Source organism: Dermatophagoides pteronyssinus, unplaced genomic scaffold (genome assembly GCF_027571235.1).
Source record: "Dermatophagoides pteronyssinus isolate colony J.1.1.1.1 unplaced genomic scaffold, Derpt_VIB-CSIC_2022.12 sq0002, whole genome shotgun sequence".
Classification (NCBI taxonomy): Eukaryota; Metazoa; Arthropoda; class Arachnida; order Sarcoptiformes; family Pyroglyphidae; genus Dermatophagoides; species Dermatophagoides pteronyssinus.
The window spans coordinates 1,542,938-1,560,909 of NW_027461526.1; the positions used below are offsets into that span (position 1 = coordinate 1,542,938).

The window sequence follows — 17,972 nt, forward strand, 5'->3', positions numbered from 1 at the left end:
AAAAAAATATATACAAAAAAAGAAAGAAAGAAATTCTTCACTATTCATTCATTCAACAAAAAAAAATTTCCAACTATTTGGTTTACGAGTAGAAAGAAATATTTGCTTTTTCCCCATTTGTTTTTTTAGCCTGTTACCCAGGAACAAAGATTCTATTTCAAATCAAGTATTTCTATATTCTAGGATTATTGTTCAAATTGATCGTCGTTGTCATCATTTTATGTTTGTTGTTTTATTCGGTAAAAAGGGTGATAAATTTTATACAAAATGGAAAAATGTTTTGTGTGTGTGCATGCATTGGCTTGAGCTATGTGATTGCCATTCGAATTCATTGAAACGAAACGTTTTTTATATTGTCTATTTTCGAAAAAAAAAATTTAAAAAAAGAATGAAAGAAATTCTGGATTGAAATGAAAAAAAACTATAGCCTAACCATGTGGTTGTTGGTCTTTCATCTTACCATCTTTCTATTCTTATTTGAGTTCAATTCCTCTTGAAATAAGTTGTTTGCGTTCATTCATTCCTATATGTGTAATGGAAGCTATTTGCTCGAAAATCACAGATCGACTATATATAAAATAAAATAAAAATGTTACATTGTAATCGGATCTATGCATTTGTTTATATGGATCAATTTAGTGGTTCTTAAATTTAATAAACGATCTATTAAATAGTTTCAGATGAAAATGAAAATTGATATCGAAAATGAGAAAAGGAAAAGAAAAAAATCTTTTTGGCGATCACCTATTATTCATCGACAAATTGGTTTAGTGGTCTTAGAAATTGGCCAATTTAATTGGAATTATAACCAATTACAAAGTGAACAAGAATAAAAGAAACCAAAAAGGGTTGGCTTTCATGAAAAATGATGATCTAAAAATCAGTAGATAAAATTATGTATCTTATTGAACTTATTTTCTATTAATTTGACCGATTGATCCCAAGAGAACAAATTTTGATGTCTAAATTTTATTACAGATATATTTCTGATAAAAAAAATACCAAAGAAAAATAAAGACATAAGAAAAGTAATTGTCGATGATTTATCTTAATCAGATGTTCAATATTTATAGGCAATCCAAACATTTTTGATATATGTCTTATGCGTGTTTGTAAGTGTTTTGGGTTTATATTTTTCAAATAAATTGAACCCAATTCTTTTGGATGAATTCCGAATGAAAAAAAAACAGAAACAAGAATGTTTGTTGCAAAAGGGCAGAAAGATGAAACATTTTTGACCATCAATATTGTGTTTTAAAGATAAATGAGAAATGAAAATGAATCAATCTTTCTATTTTCAATATTTTTTTTGTACATAGATTCTATTCGCCACAACAGAAAAAAAACAGAATGCAAAACAAATCGAGAAAAAAAAGACAGACCGACAAACGGATGGATAAATACAATTTGTATCTGTTTTGCCGATGATCCACACACACACACACACAAACGGTAGAAAGATCATATAAAGTCAAAAGAATAGTTTAGGCTGGCTTTTGATATTCGTTTTCTTTGTTTTTCTCTAGCTATTCTTTCGCTCGAATTGTAGCGATAATAAATCACCAAATTTAGAACGATCACTTTGTTTTTTTTCTTTTTTGTGGCATTCTCTGCTGTATATTTTTTCTACCAAAAAATCTAAATAAATAAATGGGCAATCAAAATATATCAGAAAAATAGATGAAACAAAAACAACAGAATAGATAGATACAGGAAATGACAGGACCAGAAGAATAAAAGAAGACAAAACGATGAATATGAGATGAAGAAAGAAAAAGATTGAAATAAATTGTTTTGAGAAACTGAACAAATCAAAAAAAATCGAGATAAATGATTTTTGTCTGTTGAATTTGAGTTCGCATTCAATTGAAACCAAACGTTTCAATATGAAATTATAATGAATTTGATGTATAATTGGAAATGAATATAGATATTGAACAGAATTGATAATCGGTAAATGTATTTGCCTGGTTGAAATGAAGTGCATGATATAACCAAAAAAAGATTAAATTAATGAATCAATGATGTTTTCACACTGAATCAACACCTGAATTGTTTAGAAAAAGCTGGTTATTTAAAATTATATCAAGCATCAATTTTATATAAACAATGACTATAATTTTAAACTAATCTTTTTCTTCACTTAAAATAAAATAAATCGAAATCCGTAATCAAAACAAAAAGCAAAGAAATTTAAATTTATTGATGGTAATCAATATAAATTATATGAAATGGTTTCAAGAAAACAAAAATTCCATTGGTTATGCACGGAAAAAACTAACAAAAGCAGGAAAAAATAGAGATTTTGGATTTTGAAAACGAAAAAAATAACGATTTTACACACAATTTAACTGATTTATAAAAAAAAATTGGAAAACATTTATTCTTATTAATAATTCGACAATGAGTGTTGATATGTTGGCTGACAATAAATAAAGTAGAAAGAATAGTGTAAAATGTTTATGTATTAAAATAAAACATTGAAAATAAATCGAAGTTAAACCAAGCTAGAATAATAAAATCAAAAAATATTTCCATTATCTATTTAGAGAATGGAGAATATTTTACACATGTTGGTTACACAACCAGCAAACAAAACAAAAAAAAGGTTCATTATTCTATCATCGTCCATTTCTCAAAATAATATATGTATTCAAAATACCAAAACAAACAAAAACAAGACAAAAAAAATTATAATGGACAGTCTTTAGTCTTTTGTACAGATACAAAATTAATAATTCCTTTGGTGAAAAGAACATGGGGCGAGAAAAAAAAACAGTCAAAAAGAAATATCGTGCGGTGAAAACGATAATAAATTTTAAAATATTAACAATACAGATTCTTTCGAAACAAACCGCTGAACGATAAAAAAAAACCCAAATAGAGTGTGTTTGTGTGTGAATAATCAAAAAGTCTAAAAGAACAAGCATCTACATGGTCAAGCATCAACGAATTCCTGGATGGTAAAAGCAAGAAAAAAATGCTCAAAAGAGTAAACAACAATCTCGGCGAAAATCTTTTGCAGAATTTTCGTCTTTTTTTCTTTTTCTATTTATTTAAATATTTATATACATCAAACACATTCCAAAAAGGAAATTCTCAGAAATGGTCCATATTGTATGTTGTAGAATTTTGAATGAAAGCAGACACCCACTATAAACATGTATGTAGCGATGAAATGATAATGAAATGTAATAAAACTCATCATTACTTTGAAGTGAAAGAAAAAATTTGTATACATTTTTATGGTGAGGTAAATATTAAACATGATAAACAAAATAAATTATTTAAAGTCTTTTATACATTTATAAATAGGTATCCGAATGTGTAACACGGGAGTAAAGCCAAGATATCAACAAAAATTATCACTAACAATCTGTAAATGGATAGAAAGAAATTTAAAGCATACACACATATGCAACCATGTACCATCATCCAAGAACATTAATCTTAATCAATCGTAAAGTAAAGAACAAAAAAAAAATTCAACAACAAAATTTCATATCATTACGACAATAAGATGGGTTAAGATGGATAATGAAAAAAAACGAATTTTTTTTTGGCATTCCATAAGATTATGATCATTATAATCATAATCATCATTTATTTTTATTTCAATGAACGATGATATGAGAAAATTTTTTTATCTAGGTTGAAAGGATGATAAAAAAGACCGATTTCATCATTTAGAATTTCATAAGATTTGACCACACTTAAAGTGCCAAATTCATTGGGGATCGATTTGTCCATCGATGTAGTTTCCAAACCGAAACAGAAGAAACGATAGTGTAAAATAAGTGACTGAATATACTGATGAAATAGGAATATAGTCGAAGTTAAAATTCGAATGATGAGCTTTTCTTTTTATAACTTTTTTTCTGATTTTGAAACGGAATGTGATGCGAAAAAAATGATTCTTTTTCTGCTTTTGTGCATATTTAACTTTGTCTTTTGAAAACAATAAGAAACAAACAAACAAACAGGCAAGATAAAATTCCCAAATGATTCTATATATTTTATTCACACAATTTTATATTACTTTTCAAGATAAGGTCAATCATATTATAACTATGTATAGTTTTATTTTGTTTTCTTTCACAAACACAAACAAACAGTGAAAATGGAAAAGTTTGAATTTCAAATAAAAAGAAAAATCTAAAACAAAAATTATTATTTTAAAATGTTTGTATGATGATCGCTGTTTTCATCATTTAAGTTTACCTCAGCGAATAACAGATCGAAAAATAAATTGATATTTCATCTAAATAATTAATGAAAAATCATTGATAGTTTCTCTAAAAAAAATTGGTTATATTAAATAGATATCAAACAAATAAACAAACAATGTATAAAACTTTTAAATTTTATCATGTTGTGGTTATTTATAAAGGCTAAGCTGATTAGTAAAAAAACAAGTTTGCAGACCAAAACTTTTTTGTTTTAAACTAAAAAGTAAAACACCATGATTTACAATGTTGAATCCATAAATGATGACTACTTTTTTTCCTGGAACGGATATAGTAAGCCATTTGATTTTGATTATAAATTCGAACGTGACAATTCAAGTTTGAATGAGATAAATGTGACGATTGATAATAATGATGATGTTGATGAAGAGAAGAAAATAAATAAATATCTTTGATAACATGATAATAATGACAACCATACTATACACATAGAAACATGGTATCCGTTGATGGATCAAAACTTTTTTGTTTGTTTGGTTTCCTTTTATGAACATAATCAACAACAACAACAACAGTAGTATTGGATAAAAGTTTAATTTTTTTTTCATCATTATCATCAAATAGAATATTAACATGAAAAAAGACAAAAATAAATAAATTCCAATTTGGTGCGTGTAAAATGAGATTAAAACAAATTGGATAATTATTCGCGACGGGCATCCAACAAAAATCGATTCAATTTTTTCGACGGTACAAAAAAATCTACACGTTTGTAATAAACTTTTTTCTTCCCCTCACTTTATATATACAAATATGAACAATCTTCGGTCGAATATTATTTCAACAGAATTAATGTTGTTCACTTTCTCACATGTTTTTTTTTGTTTGTATTGATTTTTGTTGTTGTCACCATTATTCTAGTTTTTTTTCAAATCATTTCCAATAGAATCCATACTTATTGAATAGAATTATATGAAAAAAAACTAATATAAGAAATAGAAAGAAGAAACTCAAACCCAATTGACAAGTCTAAAGATTCTAGTGAAAAAAATATTTGCAACTTCATAGTTATGTTTCTCACCAATGATCGTTAGGTTTTAGAATCAAGTAGACATAAAAAAAGTACAAAGTTATTTTCAAGTATGAGGACTTGAAAATTTTCAAAATGAACAAAACTCCCGACCAGTACCAAAAAATGTTTCGACAATAAACTAAACACAAAAAATGGAATAACTTGAACGAATGCTGACGCCTTGAATAAAAACGAATCGTATAATGAAAAAAAATAATGTATTCTTTGTATTAAGAGCAAGGGAAAGTCAAATAATAAATCAAATTCAATATGGAATAGCGGATGATAGAATGAGAGAATGGAGACGAAGAAAAAATATTCTTCAACAATGTCATTGTAGGTGGCAAAAACATTTTTGTATGACTATTTTGTCGACATATTTTTCTTTTTCTTTTCCATTTTGATTGACCAGTGATTTTTTTTGCTTGAATTTATTGTTCAAACAAACGATTGATATATATGAAATACAATACGACAAAGTTTATACGCCCTGTGTTTGCATATAAAACAATCATAACAATAATAATAGTAAGGTAGTATGAGCAAATGTGAACTGATTTTCTTTCAATCAAGATTATCAATGACAACAGCAAAAAATCATGGAATTCGGATTCTCTGAACAAGTGAAAAATGAAATTTGATTTTTCTTTCTGGAATTTAATGTTCCATATCTTATGATGACGATGATACAACGGCAATGACTTTATATTTTCTATTTTTCTCCGTGATATGAGAAAGAATTTTTCATGATGGATAATAAAATGATAATTTCAAATTGATCATTTCCTTTTCTCATTTTTCTCTATGATTCGTTTATTTCATCATCATCATTGCCATCATCAAAAAAAGAACAAAAAAACATAAATTGATTGTTCGTTAAATTCTTCATTTTATTTTTGAAATAGTGACGAAGAATTCGAAAGGAAAATGAATGAATGAGCAAACGAATTTCGTTTATCGGTCTTGTCCAATTATTTTCAATCAAACTTATAGCTGGTATGATACAACAACAACAACAAAATAGTTTGATTGATTTTTTTATTTTCCAGGAACGTTGCTGATGATGATTGTTATAAAATCAAAAAAATTCGACTATTTCCCTTTAATAAGATTGAAAAATCTGTAGGATTTTTTTTCTTCGATTGATACGAACAAAATTGTATGTGATGTGTTCAATGTTCATTTATGTGATAAAACAACGACAATTTTTGAACAATAATTTTTATTTGGAAAAAGAAAATTTCTCTTCAATCTAATTGAATTGAATTGAATTATTTTAAAGAAATAAAAAAAAATCCAATTCTCTATTTTCTGTATGATTTGAGATCATCATCATCATCATCATGATTATGATTATTATAACTCATCATCAACAGTAACAAACGGCAAAAACTGTTCATTTTCAATTAAATTTATTTGATCATCATCATTTTTATTACTATTATTTCTTTATGGCTCATGAATTTTTTTTTTCGTTTATGTTCTTTGCATCCAAAAATTATTTTTTTCCACATAAGATTGACCTTTGTGAAGAAAAAAGGTAAATTACATGCACTCATTAATCGTATTTTTATTCACTTATTTTTTTCTGTGAAAAAAATAGAAGCAAAATTTATGATGGAATCAAGTAAGAAGAACAATGCATATTGTATTAGTTTCCTTTCGAAAAATTTCTGCTTATTTGTCAGACACATTGAAAATTCTTGCATCTTTTTTTTTATTGTTTCATTTTTTAACTCATAAAAAATTCGATTTTATTTTCAATGAAAAAAAGACTGCCAACCCATCGATCCATCGCTTCAGTCATCGATTAAATAACAATGCTATCAAATTTGAATTTCATTCAAATTCATTTTTCCATTTTTTTCGGTTAGTTTCTGGACTGTTTCAAAATATTTTCAAACAGAAAAAATGAATAGAAAGAAACCACAGAAAAAATTCAATAGAAACATACCAATCTCAGACTTAATCAAGTCGGTTTGAGATTTATCTTTGTGAAGGAAAATTGAAAAAAAAATTAAATTTTTTTCACTCAATACACCAATACTGTTCAATCCATCAATCATTTTCAAACGTGTTTTACACACAATTATTAGTGATTTGTGAATATTAATAAGATGAGAATTCAGTTTGAAACAAGTTACATACCTTGTTGGCGTTGTGAAACGATGATTGGTTTCGAGATGATTGAACCAAAACGATTAATGGCAAGGCACTCAACTTGATGTGATATGGTCATATACGGTTGTTGTAATGAAGAATGATGAATATAATTACTTCCCGTTTGATATAGATGTTGATGATGATGTTGATTGATATTACCATTACCATTATTCATTGGTGTTCCACCAATTATCAATGTTTGTCCATCATTTCTTAATGTAATCATTGCATTCAAATGTGGCCAATATTGTGGTGTATCCCAACTATATTCAGTTTCACTTTCCATCATCATTGCTGTATTCATATCCTGTTGATTCATATGATGATTCATTATGGTCATATTATCAATTCGCCAATATATCTTTGGTATTGGATATCCTTGAGCTTTACATGTTAATGTTAAACGTAATGTTTGGTTATCATAATATCGCTCTGAACTGGATGCAATATTTGGTTCAACAATGAAAATTGGACCAGAAAATTCTGGACCATCATTATTATTTGTTTCATAATCATAATCATCATCATTATTATAATAAAGATGATTTGTCCAATGAAAATCTAATGGTGATGTCAATGATGGCAAACTGTCAAAATAATTGGAAGAAGAAAATGTGGAATCTTTTAATTGATGATGAAGATATCTACGATGACGTTTTGATGAAGATGAAATTTCGCTAATGTTGACTACTGTTGTTATCGGAACTATTGAATAGACAGAGGTGGATGTTACAATTTGTTCGTTCGAATGATTATTTGTCGAAATATTCACAACCGTTAGTGCAGAATTTGAGAATGACATTAAAAACATCAGTGATAAAAAAATGAACAGAAATTTTGGTTTCCATGATGAACATGGTTTGACCATCATCATATTGGTCATCGGATTTTGTTCTATTTGGCAATTCAACATTTTTTTTTGTCGATCGAATTTCAATTATTATGATACAAAAAAAACCTTTATCACTGGATGGTCATTATTGTTATTTTTTTTCTTTTTTTTATTTGATAATTTTTATCCGGCTGAATCAATGTTATACTTGAAAATTATGTCTTGCTTATAATGCGACAAGGGAAAAAAATATTAGAAACAATGGCCAAAAAACAAAACAGCCAACACAATGGACAATTCAATCAATAAAATCGATCGTTGGAATTCTCACTCAATTTATTCGTCGATTTTATTGATTGATTGGTTCATTCTTGGATGAGTAGTCAAATGTGTAGAGAATAATATTAAAGCCAAAGAATAAAACAAGATGATCATAATGAAGATTGAAACATAATGATAATGATAACAAAAATATTAAACATAATTTTCTTGGCTACCGATTTCAGATGATTTAGAAAGTTTTTAAAATAAAAATTCAGTTTATAATAGTCTGATGGTAGAATATTCAATCAAAAAAGATGATACATTAGAAAGTTTTTATCTTTCACCATAAAAATTTTAACATTGGACATTCTTTTCATTCAATCGTTATCGCATCATTTCTTTCATCTATTTCGACAATGTGATTTCATCCTAATTTTAATAACCATTTTTTGCGCTCTCATTATAACAGGAGAATATCTTAAACACTTTGTTACCAAATCATCATGATACTCATTATTATTTCAATAATGATTATGTATATGTTAATTTGAGATGGACTCTTTTGCAATACTTTCCCTATTAATTTTTTTTTGCTGTATTGAATAATTACAGGAAAATCATTTCGAATAAGTGAACAAAGGATGTATCATCAAGGATATTTCTTTCTTTTTTCTCTTTCAATATTTCCGATTTTGATCGTTGAAAATGACGTCGTTATCCGAATCGCATAACGTACAAATAATGTTTGGATGGATAATAAATTAGTTTAATTAATGTCAATATTATTCACGACAAGCAATCGTTTTTTTCAGTAATGACAATTTCTAATGTGAAAAAAGTCAAATGAAATTTTGATATGAAGCCTAGACGATCATGATGATGGCTAAGAATCAGAATATGGTATTTACTTTTGCTTGATGTTGAAATTAATTCTACTGGCTTTCATTTAATATCATCTCAACAAACATCCGTAAACGTTTGTTTATTTTCTTTGTAGCAATAAATTTTGTTTTTTTTGTTGTTGCTGTTGATTGTTTAGCTGTAATTAAATCTTTTCATATTCGTTTCAAGTTTCATACTAGATTCGGATGAAGTTTCTATGCAATCATCTTGAATAAGGTAACAATAGTCGGGATATTGGCGTGATGAAGAAAAAGAAAAAAAAGAAATTCACATCATTTTTAACGATAAAAAAGCTTCTATCAATTGATTCAATGAATTTTTTTCAAGATTGAATTCTGTTTTTTCTTCTTTTTCTTGCACTTTTTTCACACTGATGATGATAGACATTTATTACGAATGAATGATTTTTTCGATACAACATTAAAATAAAAATATTGAACAAAACAGTAACAGACAATATAAAGGCGATCACTTTTGGCGCCAAATTTGTGCTTGAATAATTCGATCAAAACAGAGAGAATAAAAATAACATTTTCAATCCATACATTGGATAAAATCACAAATGAAATTCCATTTCAAAATTCCATAACAACAACAAAACAAATAAGTTGATCCAAATGGAACCAATGTTAGAACTCGACTGAATCAATGTTTTTTTCATGAGAAAAATACGAACGATCCAAAGAATGATTGCGCCTGGTCGATCGCTTCCTAGTTTCTATATAGTAAAATAATTCAAAATACAAAAGCAAACAAGTTTTTGTGAAGGGATTGAATACAAAAAAAAATTCGTTTCACACACACGTGGTTGTTTGGATTTTCACGCCTTGATTTGTCCCTAACAAAATAACATCATTTCGTAAAACTTTTTACCGATTGAACAATTTTCGATCAAAAGTTTTCATCAATAACATAAGTTGTTGTCGTTGTTAATCTTAAGATTTTATTATTATAAAACTTCAAATGTACATACTAATAGTGAATAGGAAAAATTCATTGAGACATTATTTCTCAACACCTTAAATAAAATTTTTCCTCACTTCTTTACATGTTCACAGGGTCAGTGAAATTTTTCTCTGGCAAAGAGAATTCTCTTTACTTTATGACATACAAACGATTGACCATAGAATTGATTGCCAAGAAATAAAATTGAAAAGTTATTATCATCATCATCATTGAAAAGAATGATGACGACAATGACGGTAACAACAGCGACGACGAAAAATATATCAAACAGAAACCTAGGATGATCGAATCAAATCAAATTAAATTGAATCGGATCCGATTCGATCGAATAGAATCAAATTCAATTTAATGTTCACAATTTTTTTCACTTTTTCGATCAATTTTATGACAACCAACAAAACGACGTATGGTGTCGACAACCATAACAATATTGGTCATAGATATTGAAAAAAGTATTTAAAATCATAAATCGAAATCGGTTCTGTCCATCCATATTTCTGTATTAATCATATTAAATAGAAATCAATTTAAGAAAAAAAAATCGACAAACCAATGCAAAGAATTGATAGAATTACATTAGAAAGTTGCCATCATATTTTTTTTATTTGTAATTTTTATCATTATAGTCATCATCATTTTGTGGAAAACTTTTGCAAAAAAAATGATTCCAATTTGATCGTTATTGTGGTTATTTTATTATTATAGTTTTTTCTGGTGCCATTTGTATTTTTTTTTCTGGGCTCCCATTTTCATATTCTAAGTCATTGAAAAAAATAACACACACACACACCGATTAATTAGAATAATATGATAATCACATAAACACAAACCAGATATTGGTTTGAATATAGATATGATAATGGTGATTAGTTGATATTTTTAGTTATATAACGGAATATTTATAGCCATTATATGTATTAAATGAATCGAATTTGGTTCCCTGATATAATGGAATGGAAAATTTGTACCGATGGTCGTCGTCATTATTATCCAGTCATGATCGAAAGCTTTTTTTTTGTTTGTAGTGCTTTCTTTCATTTTCACGCTCTCTTTATCATTTTTGTTCATTTGATGGTGATTTAGAAATGCAAATTGATTATTGATATCATCGACGATGTAATTTTATTCCTATCTTTATTGTTTGATTCTGATAATAATGACAACTATTTTGGGTTTGCATTTTTTTCGGAAAATCAACAGAAAAAATGTAAATTATTATTTTTTTTCATTCATAAAAAGTTTTTTTTTATTTTGCGTGTCCAAATCCATTTACATAAAGGGTTTTTTTCGGTACAAAAAAATATTTAGGGACTACAACTATAGCTGAAAAGCATTCGATGATGATGGTGTTGATTATGAAAAAAAAGTTAAAATTATCAAGCATAAATCACATTGATCTATTTAAAGATATTCAAGGTCTTTTTTTTGGAACAAATGAATTTTAATGTATAATGAAAATTCAATTTGATTGAACACAATTTTCATCATTGAAAAGCTGTGTCACTAATTGATTTGTCATTTTTATCAGCTAATGTCGATAATAGCGAATTTTTTCAAAGATTTCAAAAAATGATTCCGAATGAATTTTATCCTGAATAGTTTCAACTAGATAATTTTAAGAAGAAAAAAAACGCAGATGCGTTATGCAAGTTTAAAATTGAATTAACTATAGGCACAAAAAAACTGATGAACAAAAGAATCAGAAGTGAAAAAAATTCGCAAGAATCATACTTTCTATGTTAGTTTTGTAAATTCAAAGCACACACACACACACACACGAAAAATGAAAATAGAGAACAAAAATTTCACCAACAAAATAAGATTTGTTTAAAATAAGAAGAAAAAAATTACATAAAACAAGAAATAAAATGAAATACGAGGAAAAAAATAACTTGCGATTCAAGTTTCATCCAACATCAACAGAAAAAAGCCATGTTATGCACAATTCAGAAATGTCAATAGTTTTTTTTCTTCACCAACTTTTATTCATTCATTTGTTATTCTCGTAATAAGATGTGAAAAAACAACTATTGCTGCTGCTGTCGAATAAATTTGATGAAATTCAAAATTGAAAAAGAAAGATAGGTCCAGAATTTGAAAAAGCCTAAAACCAAGAATTCAAAAAAAAAAAAATATTTTACGTAAATTAAATTTATACTTTTGGTCCATTCAAAATCATATATTCACTATTGCTAGTATTTTTATTTGAAGAAAAATTTTTGTTTTGGAAATTTAATAGTTTCGATCTGAAATCATCAACATCATCAGGCGTGATCATCGAACGAACCATCTGATCCAAAGAATCCAGTTTCTCAACAACAAAAAAGTATCTGCCATTTTCCATAAAAAGTATTCAACAAAAAAAATCGACTTCAATATGAAATGTGTCGAAAGAGAAAAAAAATATCCATCTCTCGTTCAATATATAAAATGAATTGTATTGTTAAAAAGAATTGCAAAAGAAAATTCATTGCATTGTTCCTTGGAATAGTAAAAAAAACCATGTAAGAAAACGAAGACGACGACGACGATATTTGATTATTAGATTTGATGTACCCGAACCGAATTTTTCTTCTTCATTTTATTCAGCCAATTGTTAAATATTGAAAAAATCAACATGATGTTGAAAACATGGACAAAAAAAATTCTTATTCAAACTTTGTGTCTCCTTTTTTTTTTATTTTTCTTTTTTTAAAAATTATTCCTAACTTCAACATTTGGGACCATACATACATCATAAAGTATATTGATCTTTAAAATTTTTTCCTTGTTAAATGTTTGTCTTTACAGCAAAAAAAAAAATCTCCATACATTTATTTCGTTATCCATTCAATTTTTTTTATATAAAGGAAGTATTTACCTAAACAATACTCTATAGTTATTGACGATTTTTAGTATAATTTAATCAGAAAAATAATAATAATAATAATGTTAAACATGTGAACAATCGAGAATTATTTACATTTTAAATGAAAGATTATCATCATCAGAATATTTAAGAGACAATATCATCCATTCTATTTTTATCAATATGTTTAAACGATTTTTTAAAATAATGTTTTGTCACCATCACTTTCATCATGATGTTCCGTTTGAATAGCAGCATTGTAGAAATCAACCAACATCAGATCGAATCTAATGAATATTTCATATTTTCTTCGGCATCCATTTTATCTATTTTTTTTGTGATAGAAACAAGACAAAAATGGGAAAAATTTTCAATTCATTGCATATAACGTTTCATTTTGCCCCTCATCTCATTCGCTTGAGTTCAATCGATATATTTTTTTTTATTCTAGTCTGGAAAGCGTAAAAAACTAACCCCAAGACGAAATCAATATTTTATTATATTTATAAGAATTATAATTAATTGATTGAAATCCATGAAATTGCATACAACTTTAATGATAATAATAATAAATTAAATAGGAACACGTGTATGTGGTTGTGGGTTTTTTTTCACTGTCAAAACTTTTCAATTCAATTGTAATGGTTTCTACAAGTTCATCAATTTATTCGTTTGATCAATCAATAGCAAAAAAAATTCTTTGCTTACAAAGTATTATCCGAACACTACTACACATGGGACTCGTTATGCAACAAAAAAAAACAAGGGAAATTCATTATTTCATTTACATTCATGTAATTCATGTAAGTATTTGCAATGGCAAAGAGCAAGAGAGAATAAAAACTAATAATATTTGTAAATGTCAATTTGTTTTTGAAGAGTTATTAATGAATTGCATATTCCAAGTTCCAAGAGTAACAACAACAACAACAATAAAAGGAAAAAGTTTCATTAAATTATGTATTCGATTCGAAATAATTATAGTTTTTGATTTTTTTTCTTTCTGCACTCATCTTTGATAACATGAATGCTAATAGGTTGGTAATGTGTTTGTATGTGCACAAGTCATTTATGATTGAAAAAAATAAAAGCAAAGAAATCGCCTATTCATCAAAATTTCTAAATGAAATAAATGTAACCAAAGTTTTTCAAATGTGTACACACACACACACACACACACTCACGACACACCTTTTGTTCTATCTATAGATGAATCATCATCGATTTGATTAATTATTAATTAATATTCATCATGTTAATTAGTTGAATAACCATCATCAAAATTTTTTGTTTTGTTTTGTTTTTCTATGAAAATGAATAATAAGATAAAAATTCTGTTTAAAGAAGATCAAAAAATATGAATATGAAACAAATGAATGCATTTATCATTTTTCTTTTGATTTATTTTTCTAGTTTTTTTTGCTGATGAATTTTTATTTTCAAATTAATTATTCAAATCATATTACATTATTGTAAAAATATTATCATAAAATGATGGCTTATTATATAACATTGACTTTCCTTTTTTTTCATTATTTTCTATTAAATTATATTCGAGCCCTTATAATGAAAGAAAAAATTTTCCTGTTGTCGTTCCAACCCGTCAATCATTGAAAAAGAAGAAGAAATTTTCATTCGATGAAATTCTCTTTCATGATGACAATGATGATGATTGTAAACGATAGTTACGAAAAAGTAATTTTCACCCTCTCTCTCTTTCATCCATTCGTTGTACCGGAATTTATATATTTGTTTTTTGTTTAATATTTGTGATTGTATTATAAAGAAGAAAAAAAATACATTCCATTTCACAAACGAATATACATAAAACATATTACATTTCATTTCATTTAAAATGTTTCATGTTTTTTCTCTTTCTTCCAAAAAATAGATTACAAAAAAAAAAAAAAACAAAACAAAATGAAAAACAATATCAATGTTCTTAGAATTTGAATATAAAATCATTGGCCAACTTTGGTGTGTAAAGGAAAAAGGAAAAAAAACATAGCAGAGAATTTCAATCGTAATGGAAGAGGGCACTATTCCGTTGTTGATGTCAAAGAAAATTTTGTTTATAACAGTGCTTGTTGGTTTGGTGTTGATAATGGTGTCAAATACGTCTGGTGTAATGATACTTATTGTCATTTAATTCAATGAAAATGATCATATTGGCAATGATGATGATGATGATGATGTTTCCCCAACGACAACGTGGCGTTTTCCTTCGTAAACAAAAAAACAAAAAGAAAAGAAAGAAATGGTTCCATTTTGAAACTTAACAAAACTAAGAATAAAAAAAAACTATAACGAATTTGTCAACAACTTTGATCATAGCTTGATGATGATGATGGGGAGAATGGATATGAACGTATCAAAAGTTTGATACAACAAACTATACAAATAGCAACGAAGACCACATATTTGATCGTGGTAACAATGATGATTACTATAGACATTTTCATTATTATATAGAAGCCATCATCTTCATTCAATTCTCGATTCTTTTCCTGTGTGTGTGTGTGTGTGTGTGTGTGTGTGTGTGTCATTTAATCATCATCTTTTCAAAAGATGATCGTCTTTTATGATGATAGCAACGATGATGATAACGTCATTGTCATTTTTGTTAGTTGTTCTTTTTTTGTTTTTGTTCGGTTGGATCGAAAAAAGCTGTTCGATCTTCCGATTACTTTCGATTCTTATCCATAATCATCATCAACCGATGTTGGGTGTTCAACGATTCAAATGTGATAACATTAGAGGCTCGAAAAAAAAGAAATACATACAAAAGATAAATTACGATTCAAAATGATGATGACAATTTTTTTAGGTCGTTCTTTATGATCATAAAGAAAATTGAATGGGGAAAATGAAAAAAAAATTCGTTTATAGTTGCTACTTTTTGTTGTTGTTGTTTCAATAATGATGATAATGGTCCATAATCGAACCGCTATCGAGATTGAATTGATTTGAAAACTTTTTTTTCTCTTTCCACCACTATGAAGAAATTGTTTTTGGAAAATAGATTACGCCCACCTGTGCAGTGTAAATATGAAAGTGTTCGAGAGAGCCTGTTTTTATATTTGTCGCTCTTCTAATCTGGATCGACATAACACATGACATTACTTAATGTAAATTGTCTTGTAATCCTATTATCAACATCACAGCCATTATTTTTTTTTATTCACCAATTTTTCTTTTTTACCCACTCATTTACACAGTTGATGTTTGGGTTCCAATTTCATTTCTTCAACAGAATGAAAATTAGATTGCTTCCAATTTCATATTATTATTATTATTATTATTATTATGCTGAATATTTTTCTTCTTTTTTTCGAATATATAAACAAGAAGAATATTCTTTATTGTCGATGTTTTTGTTGTTTTTTCAATTCTTTGAACCATAACCAGAATTCATTGTTCTCCCTTAGCCTTAGTTATGAATGCAATTAATGGCTTCACATATATAGTCATAATAATCATAATCATAATCATTGCTAGCAAATCTCTTTCTCCGGTGGAATATTCATGTTCATGTTCTCTAAGTATCTCCCTTCATTTCTTCTTTTTTTTTCATTATATTTAGAATAATTCCACATATAATGTCGGTTAATCATAGTATTAACTACATCTCATGTAAATATTAGTGTTTGTATGTTAGGCAACAAAAAAAAATGTAGTCATATTTGCATAAAATACACCACCGCCTAAGTTTGACATTTTTGCCTGTTTTATTTTCATTTTTAATCAAATTGTTGGTTCGTTGTCTTTTGACATTTTTTCTTTTTTTGAATCGGTTATTCGTATAATCACTCAAATCTTTATCATTGTCAAGGTTTTGAAAATTATTTATCCTTTTATCGTTGAATAGATAACATTACAAAAAAATCTATTTGATTTTTATTCCAATCGAATTGATTTGAATCGATTTCATCTTATTGTATGGCTACCATTATTTTATTTCTAATTTTGTGTTTTTTATTTGTCAGAAATTCAAAAAAACTAAATTGCTAACCATTCAATGTTTTGAATAAAGGTGAAGAGAAAAAAAATTGATCCAATTTAAACACTATAGCGTTTGCTCACTCTATTTATTTTTGGTATTTTTTTTCTATTCAAACTATAGATGCAATCAATTTGAAAATGATGATGATCAAAAAAAAAAAAAAAATGAAGCGAATTCCTAAGAACAATGAACTGTGGTAATAGTAATTTAACCCGTCTTTTGTTTTTGAATTTTTCATCAATTTTCGTTGACAGCAAATGAAGAAAAAAAACAAACGAAAAAAATTCAATTTCACCATTTTCCGTTTTATCAGTATTACCTTTTTTTTATTTTCATTCCTTCATTTTGAAACAAGAAAAATAGATTATAATGTAATGAATAAAACAAGTCGATTTGGATCAAATTGCGAAAATACATACACACTCACAAACAATATATCCATGAAAGATCGTTTATCTTCCAAAGAATGATAGTGACATTGGCCGGTTGGACATCAATTAATATCATAGTGTTCAATGGTTTTAATGAAATAAAGGTATCATATAGTCAATTTAATTAAAAGTTTCAATCGTATTCCATCATTGTGGGTGGTCTCGTTGGGATCAATTTTATTGTCCAATGTTTATGTTGATGGTAATCAATTTCCCCGTCCATATCAATGATGATCCGTTTTGGATACATTGAGCTTGTTTTTTTACAACTTAAATCCCAATAATTTTTAATTACATGGATGA

At 27.0% G+C, this 17,972-nt stretch overlaps 1 protein-coding gene across 1 annotated transcript in view; it reads right to left on the reverse strand.

Moving 5' to 3' along the window:
* LOC113789649 (neural cell adhesion molecule L1-like) overlaps nt 1-10,057 on the reverse strand; it is a 46,386-nt gene extending 36,329 nt beyond the window's left edge. Inside the window, exon 1 of the mRNA XM_027339220.2 lies at nt 7,408-10,057. Within this exon, the coding sequence (XP_027195021.2) occupies nt 7,408-8,335 (928 nt within the window). The 5' untranslated portion in view covers nt 8,336-10,057. The remainder of the gene's footprint in view (nt 1-7,407) is intronic.
* Nucleotides 10,058-17,972: the final 7,915 nt, after the last annotated feature.